Genomic DNA, 22,941 nt, shown 5'->3' on the forward strand with positions numbered 1-22,941 from the left:
GAAGCAGCCCAGTCCATGTTTTATGGATATTTAAATGATAAAGTCTATCCCCAGCCTTTCTGCTTGTCCCAGGGCCATTGATCCAATTTGCAAGGCATTAGCATTCAACCGGAATAAGTAATTAGACCCTGTGTCAGAAAATGATTGCCAAGCAAACGTGTCTAGCCTGTGGTGAACCTGTATATTAATCATATTGAAAATGCCACTAATTCTGAGTTAATTGCTAAGCCTTTGGTAATCTGGGTTCTATTTACCATCAATAAACAAATGCCAAATTTAAGAAGGAAGGTTTGTAGAGTTTTGTTTGGGGAGAAAGAACCCAGTGGGGAAATTTGTTGTAGTTGGTCTTTGGGTTTTTTATTTATTTTTTATTTTATTATTAAGGCAGTTTTCACTAGCCTGAGGAATAGATCCAAAAAACCCTGGATAGTGACAAGGCACAGCTGGGGCTTCAGAGGCTGGTAACCAGACCACCTTCAAGTATCCCTTCCGGCACAGAGTAGGGCTCTCAATATCCATCCAGCAATTATCACTGCTATCTTGCTTTGGTCCATAGACATCTCTCCCCCCCTTGTCCTTTCCTCCTCTCTCTTCCTTGTCCCTATATCACCCAGGATCTGTTTTCTTTTCTCTCTCCCCCAATCCCTTCAAATATTGATTCCCAGCTGGGATACTGACACTGCTGCCTAAGGGGAAAATAACAGAGATGGGAAGATGTTTAATTGTGTGTTGTGCAAGCCATGCATGACAAAGTGACTCATGGAGCCCTAAGGGTTTTCGTTTCTTTCTGCCTGGGATGTTGCTGTTAATAAACCCACACATTTGTTACATCTTCTCCCTTTTAAAGTACATCCACATACATGAGCTCATCAAATCTCTGCCATGAACTTGTAGATTTGGGAGCACAGGTATATTTATTCCCAGGTTACAGATGATGAAAATGAACAGCAAAGTGAAGTGACTTACTTGTGGTCCAACAATAAGCTGATGACAGAGCTCACAGAAGAGCCCCAGTTGTTCTGATGACTTCTGATCCTTAGCCCCTTCCACCATAATGCAAGGCCTTCCCTTCTTAGATATCCACTCTCTTGATTATTCTCCTTATTCCCTAAACAGTCCTTTTGACTCTATAACCAGGTCAGTCTTTTGCAATTCAGCAAGCATTTGCTAAGCTATTAAATGCAGTATGAATACTGTGAAAGATTCTTGGGGAGATATAAAGTCTAGATAAGGTACAGATCCTGCCCTCTTGGAAATTATGGCCTAGTAGGGAGATAAGATACAAAACCAGGGAGCTATAATTCCAAATAATATGTGATAAGTGCATTAGACAAGTACAGAATAAAATGCTAAAGAAGTCTGTTGGAGGGAGGCCTTTACCAATGAAAGTATTAGGAAAGGCCTCTTGTAGAAAAGGAAGGAAAGAAAAGAAGGGAGGGAGGAAGGAAAGGAAAGAATGAAGGAAAGAGGGAAGGAAGGAAGGAAAGAAGAAAAGGAGGGAGGGAGAGAGAGAAACAAAGAAATAATGTTTCAAGGATGTACCAAGTACAAGAAGGCATGATAAGCTGGAAAGTTAAGTAGTGGGAGACTGTGAGTAACTTTGAAAAGAGTCACATAATGAGATCTGTATTCAGATTCAGGCCTGAAATTGCCTACAGTATAACTCTACCTCCATGACCTACCTGTATTCTTCCCATATACATACATTTAACATGTTTAAAACTGAGCCTATAATCTTTCCCTAAAAGTCCTCTCTTCCGACATCATTCTTTCCCCCAGCAGTACCACCATTTGCCCAATTTTCCTCACTTAAAACTTTGCTTTGATCCTTAATTCTTCTCTCTCTCATACCTTTGCACTCTAGTCAAACTTTAAAATTCTGCCTCTACAATATTTCTCATCTTTCTCTTTGTTCTATTCCTATTATTGCTTTGGCCCCGAAACCAATTAGGACAATCCAAAAGCACCTGGAAGCAGCTGTGCCCTCTTTCCTTACCTCCTCCCTGTCTTCCCTGGCCCCAGGCCACCCAAAACCCATCCAAAGTGCAGCAATTCCACCAGGAGCATCTTCCCCCTTGCCTTTTCTCACCTGCAGAGCAAAGCAAGAAAGAATTCATTCAGATTGCTATGCTGCTCTCCAGCTTGAAGGAGATGGGAGACACAAAGGTCCTCTAACTCCTTCCAACTACTCTACCTCCAGGATATCCAGAGCCTCCAACACTGTCATCTAATCTACTAATATAACCTAGGATTCATGAACCTTGAAATTTTCCCAAAGACCCAAAAAAAAAGGAAAAAAAAAGAGGAAATAGTCCCAGATATTAAGGAGTTTACATTCTAATGAGGGAGACAATTTGTAAATAAATCAGTACATCTAAGATATGATACCTTATATCAGTGTAAATGTGGAAAAGGTTAAAGGGATTGGGAAGGATTTCCCAGTAGAAGCTGAAATCAAGGATTCTGAGAGGTAGACATGTGAAGATGAAAACATTCCAGGAAGAGGACTGGCTAGTGCCGATATATAGGGACAGGAGATGGGGATCCAGATTGGTATCCTTGAGGGATGAGACATTTGAGACAAGCACTGAAGGAAGCTAAAACTTCTTGGAGACAAAAGGTAAGAAAAGATTGGGTTTTAGACATAGACAGCCCTTGGAAAAGAGATAGAAGATAGAAGGCCAGGCAAAGAAAACAAGTTTGGAAAAACTGGAAAAACAGTATTGATAATGTGAAGTAAGCCTATGAAGGAAGGCTGAAGTCAGATAAAGACAAGACAAAAGAAGATTCGGCATTTTATCCTGCAAACAAGAAGGAAACATTAGAACTTAGTCTGCTATCCTTTAGTCAGCCCTGTGAGTTAAGACTATTGATTAGGTAGCTGCGTGACAATCATGATAATACTTTCCAGAGAGCTTTAAGGTTTGCAAAACACTCATTTTATTGTCACAAACCTGGGAGATGAATGCTACTATTATCAGATGAGAAAACTGAGGCAGACTGCAATTAAATGACTTGGCCAGGATCACGCAATAAGTAAGTGTCAGAGGCTATCTTTGAATTCTTCTCTTCCTAATTCTAGGACTACCTATCCACTTTGACACCTAGCTGCCTCATAAAAGTAGGCACTTAATAAACATGTGTTGAGTGAATGAATGGATGGTTGAAATCAAAATGCTCCCTGAAGTTAAATCCTAAAGTCCCATGAACACTTAAACAAACAGCTCCCTCTGTTCTACCCTAAGCACAATGACATTTTACAGAAAGATTACAGAAAGAAGGTACCTGGAAGTAAGCTGTGTGACCAAGGACAGGCTTTTTAACCTCTCTGAGTCATAATATTCTCATCTTAAGAATAGGTATAAAGCACTAACTGCCTCACAGACTGTTGCAAGGATGGTGTTTCATCAAATATAAAGTGCTATTTAATTATGAACCATGTCTATCATCTATCAGTCACTAAAATGTTAACATGTTTGTCTGTTCCCACCCAGTATTGCCAATGCAGATCTTAAAGCCGGCCACCTTCACGGATACCACCCACTATCCTCTGCTCCTGGTAGTGTAAGTATGACCACCGCCTTTCACGGGTGAACTCTTTAAGGAAGAGATGAGAAATGATTGGGAAAATGCCAGGAAATGTCAGGAAAGATCTCCTCATTCATTTAAAACTCTCTTCTGCCAGGGCCCAAAGTCCTCAAAGAAGAAAGGAGACTAAGCCTGCCTTGGTCTCTTCCCCCTGGTGATTTTTCACCTCCCCCTTAAGTGGGACCCTGTGCCACCATGTCAAGGATGAAGGAGAATTTCTAGTAGTCACTTATGAGAAGAGAACACTCCTGGCTAGCCATTATTACAAGTGCCAACTTTGCTGTAAGCCCAGAGAACAAAATTCAGGCTGTGCTTGGGTCCTATCCAAAAGGGTTTAATTACTGAAGTTCTAAAAGTACTTTATTATGAGATAACCTCGCCTGTAAGGCAGGTTCACAGCATGGCCCCAAAGACGGAGTTATAGTTGCCAAAGAAAAATTAACCCAGTTTCCTAACATTCTGGATTGATTTAATACATTCTTCATCTTTCTTCCTCCTCCCTTGGGGATGGTTTTATTCAGAAGATTTTCACACTTACCAAAGGCCCCTCTGATTCTCTAGACCCATGGTTTTTAACCCTTATCTCTGTAGTAGAAGCTCTACCCACCCTACCCCACCCGGTTTTCTAGCAATGGGAGTCCAGAAGGAAGGCCTTTTAAATTACCAGAAAAGTCATTTCCCCCTCACTTTTCTTTTTGAAATGAATGCTCTGGAGCTTCATTCAAAGACCACGTCTGGATATAATGACAGTTAAATCACATCCCTTATAATTTAATCACTAAGTATGGGAAAATGTGGGGGTGGGGGGAGGAACTTTTAACTTATTCGATAATTCCTTCTCATCTTTTCTTTGCTGTAGATCTGAAACGGACACCATTCATGTCCTAAAAGGAAAGTAAAATAAAAAGGAACTATTTTTAAATGATGTAATTCAAATATAATAATAATCACAATAATACAAAAATGTTCCTTTGAATGTTTAGTATGGAATGAGAGAGTTCTAGTAAAGTCATTTGACTTCTGTAACTATTAGAGACTGCACTAGAAAAGCTCTTACTAGTGTGAGATCTGTTCCCAATGTTTTCTCTTTTTTTCCTGATTTTCCCTAGTGGTCCTCCAATGATAGAGGGGCATAACTTCCCCTTATCTGCTACTCCTAGGGTCCCAACCTCCTTGCCACCTTTTTTTAGGAACCCTCCTTCACCTTTAACTCCATTTCAAGCAAGGGACTCTCCTGGGACATCTCAGTGGTAGGCCTGTCCTCTGAGTTGCTAAACCCGTCTCCTAATTCTACCTCACAATTTAATCGGCTCAGGTCCAGGTTTAGTTAATTATGGCTCTAGAACTCTAAGAGTCTTTCCTGTGGCACATCCTGTGATTCCTTTTTAGCATAATCTAGTCTTGTCTTAGATGTTCTAAAGGGTAAGAAAAGAGTGACTAAACTTAGGAGAATCAAGTATCCTGTAGACCATGTACATAGCAATGGTAGAAAGATACAAAGGGATTAACTGCCAACCTCTAATATCTTAGAAGTAAAGTCTTATAAAGCCTGAGTAAGACAAAGAGTAAGAAAGAAGGAGAAGCTAATGGATAATCAAGGAATCATTTTCCTTCCTGTTCCTTCCATCCCTGCTCCCAGTCAATTTGGGGTAATCCTTCTTTTTCTAAGACTTTTTTATTGTCCCTCTGCAGAAACTGACAACCAAAAAATGGGCTGCAACCCAAAATTGGGAAGCAGTATTATTAAGGAGGGCATTGAACCAATCCTTTGATGTCAATATTACAAAGGTATTCACTCTCTCTATATATAGAAATAATAATAGTGGACATTTATATGGACAACTAAGTGGCACAGTAGATACAGTGCCAAGCCTGGAATCAGGAAGAATTGAGTTTAAATGCAGCCCCAGAGTTTAGCTGTGGGACCTTGGAAAAATCACTTAACCCTGTTTACCTCAGTTTCCTCATCTGTAAAACGTGCTGGAGAAGGAAATAGTAAACCACTCCTGTGTCTTTGCCAGGGAAACCCCAAAGGGAGTCACAAAGAGTCTGACAAAAACCAAAACAACTCAACAGCTACATTGATGGAACTATTTATATATATTATATCCTTATGACAACTCTTGTAAGAACTCCATTTTACAAATGATAAAACTGAGGCTGAGAGAAGTAAGATAGCTTGCCCAAAATTATGCACTTCATAAATATCTGATGGGATTGGAACTTCCTCTTTACTCCAAAGCAACTCCTATCTTAGTTGCTAACTTAGTATCTTAGAGTTGGAAAGGTTATCTATCCAGAGACCATCCAATTCAATTCTTTCATTTTATAGATGAGGAAAAGTAATATTAAAAATGTTAAGGGATGAGTCCAGGTCCACAGAAGGGGCACTGAAACCCAAGTTGAATGAGGTCACATCCAGTGCCTTTCTACTCAAGATTTATAGAAAGAGGTAGTAGGAGGGCTGCAGCACAAATCCGGGATATCCCAACTCTAGGGCACCAAGCTTCATAAGAACCTCCAGAATCCCAAGAAGTGGTTTTTATAGAGATTTTCCTCTCTGGACCTGACAGATCAATTATAAATCTGGCTCCATCCCCCTCATTGTTAATTTCATTCCAAAGAAGAAAGGAAGGGGAAACTGAGGCAATCTAACTGAGAAAATAATAATGATTTTAAAAGACCATCATCCTTGAAACTACCTCCCACCAAGGACTTGAGAACTGCCAAAATCTCACAGCTATCCAATTACCTCCAAGGGAACTTAATTTCATTACAGGAGGTGCTTGAGAGAGATCAGAACTCATTAAGCTAACAGCACTTGATTAGACAGAATCTAAAAAGTATGCTGGCTGGAACATGAAGTAAAGAAGTCCAAAAGAGAAATGCTGATATATGTAAATTTTTTTAAATGATATAAATGGATGGTGAGGATCTGCTCCTCAAAGAGAATTCTCCTCTTACCTCCTCCCCCCCCCAGTTTTCACCTCAATTGATAAGTCACTTTTCTTCACAGTTGATGAACAAACACCTTTCATCTGAGTGGGAGATGTGGGCAAGGATAGACTTGGCCCCATAAATAAAGTAAAATACTAGGAAGTAGCATTTGAGAGGAACCAGAGAAGAGTCCTGCTCCCCCCCCCAAAAAAAAAATCTGCTCCCAAATGGCATATTGTTGATTCCAGAATTTAGAATTGGAAGGAACTTTAGAGATATACCAGTCTAGAGGTTCTGAAAATGGTGTTGGTGGGTGCTTGAGACCCTTCCTGGGGTCCTTGAGGTCAAAACTATTTTTACAAGAATACTAAAATGGTATTGGTCTATAAAAATACTCTTTCCTTTCCCAACTACACATCTGCATGATGCCAAATTTTCATTATAGACTTCAATCAAAACAACATATTATAACAGATTGTACACAGAAGCAGATATAAGAATGCAGCTGTCTTCTACTAATTCAGGCATTAAATAGATTCACAAGAACAAAAAAAAAAAATAAGTGTGACAATACCACTCCTTTCACTAAGTTGTTTTGGTCTGCAAAATATAGTTAATCTTCATAAAAATGTTAATAGTAGCATCAAAGGATTTAACATTGTTATTTTAACGAATTAAAACTTTTGGGGGTCCTTAGTCATTCTTAAGAGTGCAAAGGGGTCCTGAGAACAAAAACTTTTGAGAGCCCAGTACATGTCATCTAATGCAACTCTTTCAATTTACAAATGAGGAAACTGAGCCCTCGAGGAGAAATGACAAATAAATGTCATCATTGTAGATGTCCTTTCTCCCAAGTCAATGAATTATTCCTATTAAAACTGATGAAACTCTAAACTGTTATCCGTAATCCTTTTCAGGGATGGCACTCCAGGAAGCCAGAGTGTGACTGAAAAGTTTGAAGTCAACTGGGAAACTGTGATGGTCAGCAGTCACGGTGCCATCGTGGTGAAGTTTGACGGTCGTGGTAGCGGATTCCAAGGAACCAAGCTCCTCCATGAAGTGAAGAGAAAACTGGGCTCCCTGGAAGAGAAAGACCAGTTGAAGGCTGTGGGGTGAGGGCCCAATACCTTGTGAATTGAATTGAATTGGGAAAGGTAATAGGGCAACGCATTTCAATGGCATAAGATTGGGCCCCTCCCAGGGAGCCACATCTGGGTCCTTGACATAGTTGTGCACATTCACATATCATTTGCATGAATTTTCAACATGCCTGCAACAGACTTTGTAGGCAAGTCTCAGACCACTTTCAAGGTAAAATATCATTGGTTTTCCCCCTAAAAATATCTTGCTCCTGTAGCCTTCTCTTTTTTAATGTAACGATTAGCTCAGCAGGCTCTAGCACAGGGCCAGTTAGGATGAAGGTCCTTCATTGCCTCAGGTAGATTCATTCCACTGAGTGGCTACAGAGTGCACTGTTCTCCAGGCTGAGGTTTCATCCATCAAGACCATTAGTCACAAGGAGGATGTGTGAATGGATCAGTGTAACTGTCCTTGCTCGGAGAGTACCCAAAACATATTTTCGTGTTTCTGACTCCACAGTGTATTTTCACATCTTTAGGACCTCCCATTCTGAAGACATTATATTCTCATTTACCATGGTATCTCCTACACCAGTAGAGTAATATAGACCCCCCCAAAATTACTAAAAACAATAAAAAGGTGAGGAATCCATCAAAAACCTGTCCAAGACTATCAATCGCTCTATATTTACCTCTCCTCCCTCAATCCCTCTCCCTTCCTCCCTCCCCTCATCTCTCTCTCTCTCTCTCTCTCTCTCTCTCTCTCTCTCTCTCTCACACACACACACACACACACACACACACACACATTTTGGAGAATGTGTATCTCATTATGTTATGGCACACAAAACCTCTAGCAAAAGACATGACTTTCCAGGGGAGAGATGTTACTGAAAGAATTCACCCAGTCCCAAATTTATCTACATAGAAAGATAGAAAGTCAGAAACAGACAATCCAAGATATAGTGTAATTGAACGAATAAGCATTAGCATCTTCACTATCATTCGATGCATTTCAGTTGGCTTATTAAATAATTGTTGAGTATCCCCTTTTGCAGATTCTATGTCAGAAATGAAGATAAAAGTTTAAAAAAAAAAAACCTTTCAGGAAGGAAAGAGGTTTACAACGATTCAACAGTTCACTTCACTGAATATTATGTATGCCCAGGTCATAAATCTTCGGTGGCTCCCTATTGCTTATAGTATAATGTTCAAATCTATTGCCTGGCATTCGAGGCCTTCCACAGTCTGACATCAGTCTAGCTTTTCAACCTCATCTCATAACACTACATTTCACCTACTTGAAAAGCTCCTGCTCACCTTCACTAGGAGCTTGCAACACATTTAGTTAATGAAGTTCAGACTGAAAATGTCCTCTAAACATGACTTGTGCTTTCCTGCCTTGGTTTTTGGTATTCCTCATACTTGGAATGGCCTTTCTCCTCCCTTTAAATCTTAATTTCTTACCCATCCTTTGAATTTTGGTCAAATATCACCTTTCTTCTGTCCATAAAGATCCTTTCTTGAACGTCACCTAATTTTGCACCTCTCTGATGCGCTTTTCATAGATTATTCTATATTGTCATCATTGTTATATTGTCATAACATTCTTGTAATTAGATCTATGAGGAATAGAAAGAGGGACACATGGCATATTGCGGTCTGTGAAAAACAGTAAGTGAGCCAATGTGACTAGTCTAGAGAGAGTATGGAGGGAAGGAATGTATAGATCAACTGGAAAGCTAGGAAAGGGCCAGTCAGCATCGGAGGACTTTTAAAGTTAAAGCAGATGATGTTTGAGTCTTAGAACCAGTAGAACTTATTAAGAGTTTAGCAAGGTCAGATCTTCTCTTTAAGGTAACTGTCTTGGCAGCTATGTGCAAGATGAATTAGTAGGAAGGAATGAAGTAAGAAGACTTAATTAGGAGCATATCACAGTTAAGGAGATAAGAAGGGGTGGGATTTTGAACCAGGGTAGTGGCTGTAAGAATGGAAGGAAGGGGACACATACATGAGAGATTTTGAGGAGAGACAAGAAGATTTGAAAATTGAATGGGATATGTGGAGCAAGTAAAAGTGAATGAAGGTTGATGGATGATGCTGGGGTTGGAAGCATGGAATACTGGAGAGGTGTGTGTGCCCTTGACAGCAGAGGTGGGTTTGGAGGAAAAGAGAATCAGTTCTGTTGTGGACATGGTGACTGTGAGCTGTCTGTGAGGCATCCTGTCTGAGATGTCCATTAGGCAATTGGTAATACTGACTCAGAGCTTGAGTGAGAGACTAAGACCAGATATACAGAATCATTGTCAATCACTGAACTTATGAATCAAAGGTTCACTGACTTAAAAGCAGAGGGTATCTTAGAGTCTATCTAGACTCATGTCTCCATTTTGTTAGATAAGGACACACGCATGACGAGATTTATTGTAGGACACATAGATAATGACAGTCAAGATTTGAACCCAAGTTCTATGACTCCAAAACCCACACTCCTTGCATCTACCTTTGAGAGAACAGACAGAGAAAAAGAGATGAGGACTCATGACAGAGCCTTAGGTACTCCTATAATTAGTATCAAGGGAAGATGAATTGTCAGATGAAGAACAATGAGAAAGCCAGGTCATGAAAATCCAGAGAGGAGAGAGAATACAGGAGGAGCAGGTCATGAATAATGTAACTTCCTTTAGAGAAGGCAAGAAACATTGAAGATTGGGGAAATCCCATTGGATTTAGTGTAGTGGTCATGGATAACTTGGGAGAGAGCCATTTCAGTTCAATGATGAAACTGGAGGCCAGATTGCAAAAGGTTTCAAAGCAAGTGAGACTAATGGACACCCTGACATAAACAAGCATTTTCAAGAAGAAAAATAAACTAATAGCTGGAGAGATATGGAATATATCTAAAGTGAAGGAGAAGGAGGAAAAGAGACAGAGAGATGGGGGGGGGAAGGAAGAAGAAAGAAGAGAATTGTTATAGAATGTTTGAGGAGAGATAAAACATAATAGCTGAAGAAATATATATATATATATATATATATATAGAAATAGAAATTAAAGTTAAGAGAAGACAATCTGCTAAAGAAAGGAAGGATTAGGATCAAAGGAACTTGTCTTGGCAAGAAAGGTCATGACTTCATTAGAGACCGAGATGAAGAATAGGTGAGAAGGAAGAGCTCTGTGGCAAATGGCCCCATTTTTTTCCCAGGAAAGTAAGTTGATGCCAGATTACTGTTCATTCAGGAGGCAATGGGGACACATTAAAGTTTTTGAGCTGGGCAGTGATGCGGAGGAAGACTAATCTAACATCTGTATGGGAGAGATTAGAACGTGGAATCCCAAGGATCACAATGTCTAAAATGGTGTTAACAACACAGTAGACATTCATCAAAAATATTTGTTGCTTGATTGATTCCAGCCAAGACTCTCCCATCCAGTGCCAAGAACAACATTGTAATCTTACCCTAAGCATACACTATTTTAACCTTGAGGCCCTGGTGTCAATTTTTTTTTAAAAAATCGTCTTCAGGGTTTGTAATGACCAGATTCACTTCAGAAAATACAGCTAAAAATATAGTTACAGAGAGCACAGCTGGGTATAGTTGAGAGCAACAGGATAACAACAATATTTTGTACTGAAATAACAGCTCTTCACAGAAGATCTCAAAGCACTTTGTAAATGAGTATCATTATCTAGATTTTTTTTTAGGATCAGGAAATGGAAATCCCCCAAATGATGGGACTGTCAAGAGCCTGATGCTTCCTGCTGAGTCAATAGTAGGGCCTAGAATAAAATGCAAAAGTACTGGTGAGGTGGAAGAGAGCCCAGGACTGGCTCCACAAGTTTCAAAGTTTCCAAAGACTCCTATACTTTCTATAGTAAATACATGTGATATCTTGCTATCAGGTAGTATCTGCATGCAGACTAAACATCCAGATGAAAAGTAATGGGGGGAAAAAAGTCTAACAAATGAGGATTATAAGAACACCTACCCCTTGTGATGAGAATCAAATGAGATAATATATGTAATATATGATGCAAATCTTACAGCACTCTATAAATATAAATATAAATTTTTTAAAAAGTAGAATAAAGAAGGGAGAAAACAAGCAATTACAACTTGAGTGTGTAAGTTACAAACTATCTCATTTGACCCTCACAATAATCCTGCAAAGTAGGCTCTATTCTTTTCCCCATTTCACAGTTGAAGAAGGTGAGGCAGAGATTTAAGTGACTTACTTAGGGTCACATAGTTAAGTTCTGAGACTGGATTTGAACTCAGTTCTTCTGACTTCAGCTGACAGCTCACTGCCTCTAAACAATCTTAGTCCCTGACAGATGATGCAACAGACTTTCCTTCTCTGGGTTGATCCTCAGGAACATTTGGTTGTGGGAAGTTACAGACTGTCAGACTTTATTGTTTTGCTCAGTATTTTGTTTAATTACGTTTTTTGTTTGTTTGTTTATAAAGGAAGGTTCACTGATGGGAGACAAGAAGGAGATGAAATCAGAAATATTATTGGCAGTGTTATAACATGTACTGTTAATTGTACAAGGCATTAACAAAACTTTAAAAAAAAACACAGAGCAAGGACAGTCTGAAATTATTGAAAGATATTTAGTTTAAAGGGTAGTTAGATTGCAATGGATAGAGCTCCAGGACTAGAGTCTGTCTGGAAGACCTTAGTTCAAATGCAGTCTAGATGCATACTAGCTGTGTGACCCCGGGCAAGTCACTTAATCTTGTTTGCCTCAGTTTCCTGATATGTAAAATAAGCTGGAGAAAGAATTGTCAAACCATTCCAGTATCTTTTGGTTTTTTTTTATTATTATTATAGCTTTTTATTTACAAAATATATGCTTGGGTAATTTTTCAACATTGACCCTTGCAAAACCTTCTGTTCCAACTTTTCTCCTCCTTTCCCCCACTCCCCCCCCAGATGGCAGGTAGTTCAATACATGTTAAATATGTTAAAATGTATGTTAAATCCAATATATGTATACATATTTATACAGTTATCTTGTTGCCCAAGAAAAATCAGATCTAGAAAGAAAGAAAAAAACCTGAGAAAAAAAAACAAAAATGCAAACAACAACAACAGAAAAATTGAGAATATTATGTAGTGGTTCACACTCATTTCCCAGAGTTCTTTCACTAGTGTAGCTGATTCTATTCATTATTGAACAAATGGAGCTGATTTGATTCATCTCATTGTTGAAGAGGGCCACGTCCATCAGAATTGATCAGCATATAATATTGTTGTTGAAGTGTATAATGTTCTCCTGGTTCTGCTCATTTCACTCAGCATCAATTCAAATAAGTCTCTCCAAGCCTCTCTGTATTCATTCTTCTAGTTATTTCTTACAGGACAATAATATTCCATAACATTCATAAACCACAACTTATTCAGCCATTCTCCAATTGATGGGCATCCATTCAATTTCCAGTTTCCAGTTCCAAACATATAGGTCCCTTTCTCTTCTTTAATATATCTTCAATTTCCAGTTTCTTAGCCACTGCAAAAAGAGCTACACAAAGATTTTTGCACATACCACTGCAGTATCTTTACCAAGAAAACCCCAAATGGGGGTCACAAAGACCAAAACAACTAAATAACAACAATAATCATTTTGGAACATCTAATGTATATAATATATAATGCATATAATGTGTTCTCAAAGTTTCTATTAGTCCCACTATAATGAACAGTAAAGATTATTTACATATTAAATTCTAATATGCAAAGGATACTTTTAATTACTTTGAAAGTTCTCATTAAATCAGTTAAACATCCCTCTTGAAATCTAATTTACATTATTCATTTACTTAGCATCTTTTTTTTTTGAGAAAATTTCAAAGATAAATTTTCACCCAGTCTACTTCTGAATAATCAATTCCAAATTAATATGATCAGAATTAATAAAGTTTTACTAAATATATTTATAATAGCTTAAATTGTAATGGAACATTTACAGTTTTAAAAACCATTTTCACATCTATTATCTTGTTTTAGTTTTTCAGCATTTATGGTTTTTATTTGACAGATGATTAAACTTGAAGCCATGGAACTTGTAATTTACCTAAAGTCTCACATCCCTGGGAGGAGTCAGGACAAGAGGCCAGGCCTACTGATTCAATTAGACTAGGATTTTTTTGAGAGGAAGAACTGATTCTTCTGTCTCTGTATCACCTTAGTATCTTTCACAGTGTCAGTTATTCATTAATTTCTTTAGGTAAATTACAAGGTGTGTGTGTGTGTGTGTGTGTGTGTGTGTGTGTATATATATATATATATATATATATAGAGAGAGAGAGAGAGAGAGAGAGAGAGAGAGAGAGAGAGAGAGAGAGAGTGTAAGTTTGTTAATATACATAGTGACTAGGGAAGGAAAGCAGTGACAAAATTAGTTTATTATGACTGCAGAAGTAGATAGCAGGGATGGGACAAGAGGATAGAAGAAGGTATTTTGGCTGGTAAGATGGCCAGAGAATGAAGTGAATTGTGGCTGTAGCCAGTATGAGAAGTAGTAGGCAACTTATTCATCCTTCATTTTCAAAAAGGGTCAATGACATCAAGGGAAATATCTTGACTTATTCAGGAGATGTAGTAGAGTGAGGCAGAGATGCACAAAATCATCAGCCTCAGCTTCTCTTCCTGAGTCTTTAGAGTCCAATGGCAAGACAAAAGCCAAGATGACTGGAGGTGGTCCAGAATGACCTTGCTCTCTTCAGGGCTTAACCAAGCTCTAAGTGCCCCTTCTTCAGTTGCTCTCATGGCCACTGGAGCAAATTGTCCGCATTCACCCATTCTGCCAAGGGAAGTCTTCACATGTTTGGGGTAGACATTGCCCTGACTTGCCAACTGTTTGTGGCCTGCCACTTATTCTCAAATTGGCATAGCGCATCTGCTGAGCTGGTTTATTGATGTATGGTCTCTGCAAATGCAACCGTAGTTAGGAGAAGACTCAGCATCTATCTGACCTATCTATCTATTCTGCCTGAAATGAATTCCCTGAATAACATTCTCAACTAGTGGTAATTCAGCCTCTGCTTGAAGGAAGGGAACTCACCACTTCCTGAAGCAATGTATTCAATTTTGAATAATCCAAATTCTTGGAAGATTCTCCTAATACCAGTTATCCAAGTCTTATTAATTGTACTTCCACATCTCTTCCATCTAGACCATTTCCTTCATCCTAATCCAGATATTCATCAACCCTTTAACCTAGGGTTATTGCCACAACATCCTAAAGGAGCTTCTGCTTTCAAATATCTTTCTTCTCTAACCATTTTCCATACAACTACCAAAGTGATATTCCTAAGACACAGATTCACCAGTTCTCTCTTTTCTATAATAGACTCCAGTGGCCCATATTACTTGTAGAATGAAATATAAACAATTGAGTTGCCATTTAAAAGTTTTTCACAATCCAGCTCAAATTTATCTTTTCAGACTGATTTCACATTATTCTCACTCACTTTGTGTTTCCACCAAACTATTCTCCTTGCTCACCCTAATGCACAATATCTCTTCTCCCCACATCTCAGACTGCCTTCACAAAGATCATCTCCTATGTCTAGTGGAAAACATTCCCTTCTCTCTCTCTCACTTTGAATTTCTTCAAAGCATAATTCAATCACTACCTCCTATAGGAGACCTTTCCTAATCTCTACCAGCTACTAATGCCTTTCCCAAAAATTTAACTTTGTATTTATTTCACATATATTTTGAACTTGGATTTGTACAAGCAGTTTCTCCCTCTCAAGGACAGAGACTGTTTTTGTCTCTCTATACCTACTACTTAACTCAGTGAGTCTGGCTTAAGCACACTGTGGGTGCTTAATAAGCCCTTGTTGAGAGATTAATAGGTTAATGAGATGCTCTTTCCTTCTGACCTTGAAATGTGAAAGCTGTCTGCCATTTTCAGGAATGGCTTCCATTTCTTTAGGTCATTAATTGGGAGATGCTTTGGATTTTACCAGAAAAAAAAAAGACAGTATACATTGCACTTTAGCTTTAAATCCTGTTTCTCCCCTTAACCTTGTAGGGCAATGTTGAAGGAATCCTATATTGACAAGACACGTGTTGCTGTGTTTGGAAAGGTGAGTCTATGTTTTCCATATGGGGCACACCCCTTTATTGAAAAGTATTAAATGATTTTATCTTTTCAACTTCACTTTGATTTACTGAGAGTGCCTACAGTTTGATGACCTGTGATTTATTTATTATTATTATTTGGCTTTTAAGAGATAAGTTGTTTGCTTAGTTTTTTCTTCTATAACCTCTGGGGAAAAGAGGGAAAGGAGGATGCCAGCTACTGTTAGGTACCAGCTGCTTTATTACATCGTACCTATAAATCTACTGTTGTTTATGGTCTGATGCCAAAGAGGAAAGAAGAATCAGTAGAGTTTCCTTGTACCATATATTCTGTGAATAGAGGCAGTGCACTATAATGGATGGAGGGCTGAACCTGGTATCAGGAAAATCTAACTTCAAATCTCACTTAGCAGTTTTGTAACTCTCGCTAAGTCTATCCTCAAACAACTTTCTAAGACTTACCTACTAATCAGGGGTAAGCAAAGTACTGGCCAAGGAGCCTAATAAACTCTCTGTCTGCTCTAGTACCTCCCCTGAGATTTATTTTCATATATAAAACCATTCTTAGCAGCCGATCTACAAAAGCACACTGGATTTGACCCATGGGTTAATTCATTATTTATTTGTTAGTTGTATTAATATGCTAGAGGGAATTCCCACACAGAGAGTGTCCCAAGCAGACAAAAAAAGAAAGATTCTTAAAGCCTTCCTAGATTTAAGTATTTTTAAGATATAATAATTACGTTCATTTGCCAGTTGACTTGCTTGCTGTGTAAAGTAGACAGGAAATAGTCCTTAAGAGATCCAAGGAATGGACCTTTGCCAAGGATGGAATCTGAAGAGCATCTGCCTTGTAGGATTATCTTAAATGATTAGATCCTTGACCTTGCTTTCTCTCTCTCCCAAAACTTGTAGGGGAGGGATTGTGGATCATTATAAGATGTCCAGAGAATGGATTACATAGGTTTTGCAGAAACAAAACCAATGCAACCACAATGATAAGGAAAATGGAAACAGGGGTGGGGAGAAGAAATTGCAACAAGTATCTCTGATAAGGGCCTCATTTCTCAAATATTTAGAGAACCAAGTGAAGTTTATAAAAATACAAGTCATTCCCTAATTGATAAATGGTCAAAGGATATAAACAGGAAGTTTTCAGACAAAGAATCTAGTCATACAAAAAAATGTTCTAAGTCTCTATTACAGAAGTGCAAATTAAAACAACTCAGACTTCAAAGCTACCAGAGTAGTGAATATAACAAAAAAAGGAAAATGTTATATTTTGGAGGGGATGTGGGAAAACTGGAACACTAATGCACTGTTGGTAGAGTTGTAAATTGATTCAACCATTCCAGAGACCAATTTGGAATTATGTCTAAAGTGTTACAAAACTCTGTATACCTTTGATTCATTAATATCAGTACTAGGGGGGACATCCAGAAAAGGGGGGAAAGATTCATTTGTACAAAACTATTTATAGCAGTTCTTTCTGTGATGACTAAGAATTGGACATCAAGGGGATGCCCATCAATTGGGGAATGGCTAAATAAGTTGTGGCATATGATTGTATTGGAATATTATTTTGCTATAAGAAATGGCAAGCAGGATGATTTTAGAAAAATCTGTAAAGACGTGAACTCATGCATAATGAAGCAAACAGAACCAGGAGAACATTGTACATAGTAACAGCAGTATTGTTCACCAAGGAACTGTGAATAACTTAGCTATTCTCAGCAATACAATTTTCTAAGATATGTAAACACAGTTTTCAACATACATTTTTGTAAAACTTTGTGTTCCAGATTTTTTCCCTTCCTTTCCTCTCCCTTCCCCAAGAGAGCAAGCAATATAATATAGGTTAAATATAGTATAATCCTTTTAAACATATTTGTCATGTTATGCAAGAAAAGACCAAAAGGGGAAAAAAACCCACAAAAAAATAAAGAAACCCAAAAAAGGTAAAAATACTGTGCTTTGATCCACATTCCATCTCCATAGTTCTCCATTTGGATGTAGATGGCATTTTCCATGCCAAGTCTATTGGAGAATTGCCTTGAATCACCTCATTGTTGAGAAGAGCCAAGTCTATCACAGTTGATCATCACATAATCTTGCTATTACTGTATACAATGTTCTCCAAGTTCTACTCACTTCAATAGGCATCAGTTAATGTAAGTCTTTCCAGGCTTTTTAAAAACCAGTCTGCTCAACATTTCTTATGGAGCAATAATATTCCATTACATTTATATACCATAATTTATTCAGCCTTTCCCCAATTGATGGGCATCCACATAATTACCATTTCCTTGCTATTACAAAAAGTCCCTTTTTTTTTTACACATACAGTTCCTTTTCCCTCTGAAACTCAAAACTGTAAATAAAAATGTTTAAAATATTGGGGGGAAATAAAATTAGGTTTCCATATGAAATCCTGATTTGCTGTTAAATGGGATGAGGTGGGGAAAAAGTCTAAAGAATGGGTAGATCAGTACAAAGCATTGTCAGTACTGAGAGTACAACTCAGAGAGTCTGGGTTCAGCAAATTCAGCTTTGAATATGAAGGATAGAAAATTTATTTAGGATGTATCTTCTGTGTCAGGACTTTGCCTAGTATTTAATGAGAAATAGGAGCATGTGAGACAATGAATTGCTCTGGATCCCAAATTAATATAATGTAATCACAATAACAGGGCCAGCCCTAAACAAAATGATGAAGAAGCCATCTTGGGAATGTTAGCACCCTTTTGCTTCTTACTTCCCATTCTCTTTCTAGTTGCTCAGTGTTCTCATGCTTCCTACTGCATTTCTAGAGGGGATTTTGGGGGCCTTTTGAGATGGTGAGAAGGTGTTATATCTTCACCCTTTACACCTGAGCTTGCTTTTTTTTTTTCTCATCTGCATTTCTATATCAAAACTGATCTCTCCTACATCCCATCCCTTTAGGGCTTTCTAGAGAAATGAAATGAATCTTGACAAACCAATTTCTAGCTAAGATGGTAAAGGATGATAAGTCCTAAATGTGATGACTCTTCCAGATAATGTTTGCATCTCAACAGTAACCTGCAATAACCTTACCCAGAAGAACGAATAATCTGAGAATTTCAGGCTTTCTTATCGCCAAACATTGATTGAAAGGAGGGGGAAGGAAAAGCAAAAAGACAAGGAACACCCTAATTATAACTATAAAAGAAGAAACCTGAATGGGAATGTTTTTATGGAAATATATAGGGAAATGAGTAAAACATTATAACACTATATATTGAGATTCATTTATTTGAATGTTCATAATAGCTAATCAAACTTAGTTGTATTCATTATCAATACTAAATTTGTAACAAATTGCTATAAAAATGAGGACCTAATTTTGTACACATATGTAGGCATATGACTGTTTTGCATTTATATATTTCATAGTCCTCTATTCATCTGTCAAAATAACATACATAAGGTATCATCCCCCTCCTTTAAGAGATAGTGATTTCCTATTACTCTAGATTAAATGTAAACTCCTCTGAGCAATTAATATCTCCCAGACTAATTTCACATTAGTCCACTATAATAACCCATCCTGTTTGAAACAAAAAAGTTCTGACAACAGACTGAGTAAAGTTCTTATTCCACATCACCTGCACCCTCAGAAGAATGTAAGCTAGTTGAAAGCAGGGCTTTTTTTTATTTTTTGTATCTTCAGTGACTGGCACATAGTAGACACTTAATAAATGTGACAATACAAACACAAAACTCAAGACCAAAGGATTGGTGAGAGAATGTGTTTCCTTTTGCTTTTCAGGGCAGTTGAGTGGAAATAGATTCCTTTATTATAATAATAAAACTATTATTATAACAATAGAGTATAATTATAATAATTATAATTATAATAATGTGCTTGTGATTTATTCCATCATATTCTGAAACTGTTTGAATTACTAACCTATGGAAATTTATATCTAATCTTTTTCTCTTTCTACACTAGGATTATGGTGGGTACCTGAGTATTTATATTCTTCCAACAAAAGTGGAAAATCAAGGTCAAAGTCAAGGTCCAGTCTTCACCTGCGGTTCTGCTCTCTCCCCTATAACAGACTTCAAATACTATGGTAAATAGTCCTTGTCACCAGGAGGGACTGAGTCTCAGGGGACATGATTGATATATCTGTGAGCAGTATTGTTTCTCACATACACCCTCAGCTCAAATTCTAATCTCTCCATCTTTAGTGACTCAGAGTCCCTTACAAAAACAATTTGTATAATGCATCCTGATGGGGGAAGTGGGGAGAATAATAGCACCTACCTCCCAGGGTTGTTGTTAGGATCAAATGAAATACTTGTAAAGGGCTTGACGCATTACCTGGCCCCTATAAGGTGCTGTATAAATGTTAGCCATGATGATCATGATGATGACGAGGATGGTTATTATCTTCCTACTAGTTTTTCTAGCTTTTTTAAGACTTAGCTCCAGTCCCACTTTCTTCAAGAGACTTTTCCCAGTGTCCCCCACTCATTGCTAATATAATTCCCTCTGAGGGTCTCTTTCCTAGAATGTGAGTTCCTTTAAGGTCAAGAACATTTCTTCTATATTCCCAGGATATTGCACAGTGCCTATCACAGAGCAGGGGCTTGCTGGCCTTTATTACCACAAATCACATTTATATTCTGCAGGAGCTGGATTTAAAACAGATAGAAGGTCTAAATGACTTAAGAATGAAGAGAAGTGCTCAATCCCAGCTAGAGAAGGGAAGGGAGCAAGGCTTTGTACTTACATTTTCACTCCCTTTTCTTTCCTCCGTCATGGTTCTAGATCTCTGAAGGGCCTTCACTGGATTGAGGGTTTATATCTTTCTTAGGTATTTTCTGAGAAAGGAGGGAAAAAGTTGAAAAGTAGTTGATATTTTGGGGGGGGGGCAGAGCATGAGGTATCTGAGTAGTACAAGTGTAGTCTCTTTCTTTCTTTCCCCATACTTTACAAAACAACAATCCCTGAACTTTACTTATGCTTTTATGAGCCATTTCCCTGGATGGAATTAACTATGTGTGAGGTATTGGTCTAAATCTAATTTCTTCCAAACTGCTGTTCAATTTTCTAAGCAGTTTTTGTCAAATAATATGTACATGTCCCAGTAACAATACAGATTGTCCCCTGTACCTAGAGTATATTTCCTTATCACCTCTACCTCTTAGTTTGATCCCTAGTTTTTTCAAAGTTTTGTTCAGGTACCATCTTATAAATAAGATCTTTCCTATTCTCACAACCACCATCTCCCCCAAAATTATCTATATTTATTTTATATTTCCTGGTGCCTGTCATGAAATGAACATGATCTAGTTGATAAGGCAGGGTCTGAAAATTCACAATAGCTGAATTTTTCTATTCAAAAATATACCTTCCATTATAGATTTAATTTAAATCTTCAGTAAAACCAGGATTACTCAGAATGCATAGAAGTTCTGACATAAGGGTTGAATCTTCTAGGTACTTGAAGGTTCACTTAAAAACACTGTTTTTTATTTTAATCTTGCAGAAATGTTTTTAAATATATGCTTTCATTTCCCTGTCTTTGTAAAGGAGAGAATTGACTTTTGCCTTGATGATTAAGGAACTAGCAGTGCCTAGGAAAATCATCATTCTAAACATGAATCATCAATTGTACAAAATTTTGGATTCAGCTAGAAATAGCATTGGAAAGAAACGGAATTGCATATGTCTTAAGCCTCATGAACCTCTTCTGGCAATGACTTATTTAATCTTTATTTGATTCTTTTCCCTTGTGTATAATTTCATTTAACACTCATTTATTAAATACTACATACAAAGTTCTGTGTTAGGCCTTGGAGATAAAAAGTAGTATTTTCCCAGCTCTTAAGAAAGTCACACATTCTAATGGAAGGATATAAGTAGGTTTTATAGGAGATAATTTGAGGAAGAACATTAGTAATTGAAGGGATCACAAAAGTCTTTGGGCATTAATTTAGAAATCACATTAATATAGGCCCAAGAAACAAAAGTTTTACTATCAAAAAAAAATCCAAAGTACACATTTTAAAATACGATAGTAATTTGCTTTATTCAAGAAAAGTCTTCTAGATCAAGGTGAAAATCTGTTTTGTGAATAGAAATGGGCAGAGTATCTGCTTTCCAAGCCAAGGGATAGGTAGCTAATATTTTCCTCTTTTTTTCCCCAAAGCTTCTGCATTTTCTGAAAGATATTTGGGCCTCCTTGGAATTGACAACAGAGCATATGAGGTATGTTTGGACAGAGTGACCCTCAAAAACAACCGCCCAGTCCGGGATACAGAAAGCATCATCTTTCTGTGTCCCTCCAACATCTCACCACTAATTGCCTAGGATCCCCCATTTTTTCCTTTCACATACCCAATGACCTTCTCACCTCTCCCATGAACCTTTGCATTTGAAGTCCCCCATTGTGGAATAAAAGCTAAATTTGTCTGTTACTAAAGGAAATGTCCTCTTCTCTTTGCCAAATGGAGAAAGAGAAGGAGAATATGGAATATTACATATGCTTTTAGGCACAGTTGATGTATTGGTTTTGCTGAACTGTTGTTCTCTTTAACTTTTGTTATAAATTATGGTTTTCTGAATAAGGAAACAGGAGGGACATATTTGGAAATGAAGGGGATATAAAAGCATGGGAGAGAGAACTTTTTTTTAAGAAAAGTAAAATAAAAAGGGCCTGCTGATATCATTAGGCAAATAATTCTGGCACAGGGATCCATCCCAAGTTAGTCCCTTAAAATCATATTACTTAATTGTCTTTCCAATACTACTGTATCTGGATGAAAGGCTATTTCCTGCTTCTCTGGCTAATATCCTAGAGAAGTGTCTGAGTTGCAATGAGAGGCGGGGGTGCACAGTGGAATATGCCCCAGGTTAGGAATCAGGAGACCTGGGGCCCAGCTCCATCTTTTAAAGGCCATATGACCTTAGATGAGATCCTCAAAAATTCCAGTGTCATGCTATCCCTCCCAGGCTGTTGTGAAACTCAATGGAAGAGTACTAGACTAAAGTCAGAAAGACCCAGATTAAAATCACAACTCTACCAGTTTATTTAGTTGGGTCACCTTGGGAAAGTCATCTAACCATTCTGTTACCAACATCCCACATTTATTAAATCATGGGTTGGACAATATGATCAATCACTTTCAGTTCTGAAATAGCTAGTTGTCTATTAAACTATCTTTGGGTTAGGGATACCTTCATAAGGATATCATGTTATGGGGGGCA

The 22,941-nt window shown here is 37.8% G+C and overlaps 1 protein-coding gene across 5 annotated transcripts in view; it reads left to right on the plus strand.

The window, feature by feature from the left end:
- The window catches only part of DPP6 (dipeptidyl peptidase like 6), a 1,318,691-nt gene that overhangs the window by 1,286,714 nt on the left and 9,036 nt on the right, over positions 1–22,941 (plus strand). For all 5 annotated transcript variants that reach the window (XM_031941254.1, XM_031941257.1, XM_031941253.1 and 2 more), the window contains exons 19-23: positions 3,495–3,564; positions 7,443–7,637; positions 15,652–15,706; positions 19,675–19,798; positions 21,884–21,942. In XM_031941254.1, coding sequence (XP_031797114.1) covers positions 3,495–3,564; positions 7,443–7,637; positions 15,652–15,706; positions 19,675–19,798; positions 21,884–21,942 — 503 coding nt within the window. The remainder of the gene's footprint in view (positions 1–3,494; positions 3,565–7,442; positions 7,638–15,651; positions 15,707–19,674; positions 19,799–21,883; positions 21,943–22,941) is intronic.

Source organism: Sarcophilus harrisii, chromosome 5 (assembly GCF_902635505.1).
Source record: "Sarcophilus harrisii chromosome 5, mSarHar1.11, whole genome shotgun sequence".
NCBI lineage: Eukaryota > Metazoa > Chordata > Mammalia > Dasyuromorphia > Dasyuridae > Sarcophilus > Sarcophilus harrisii.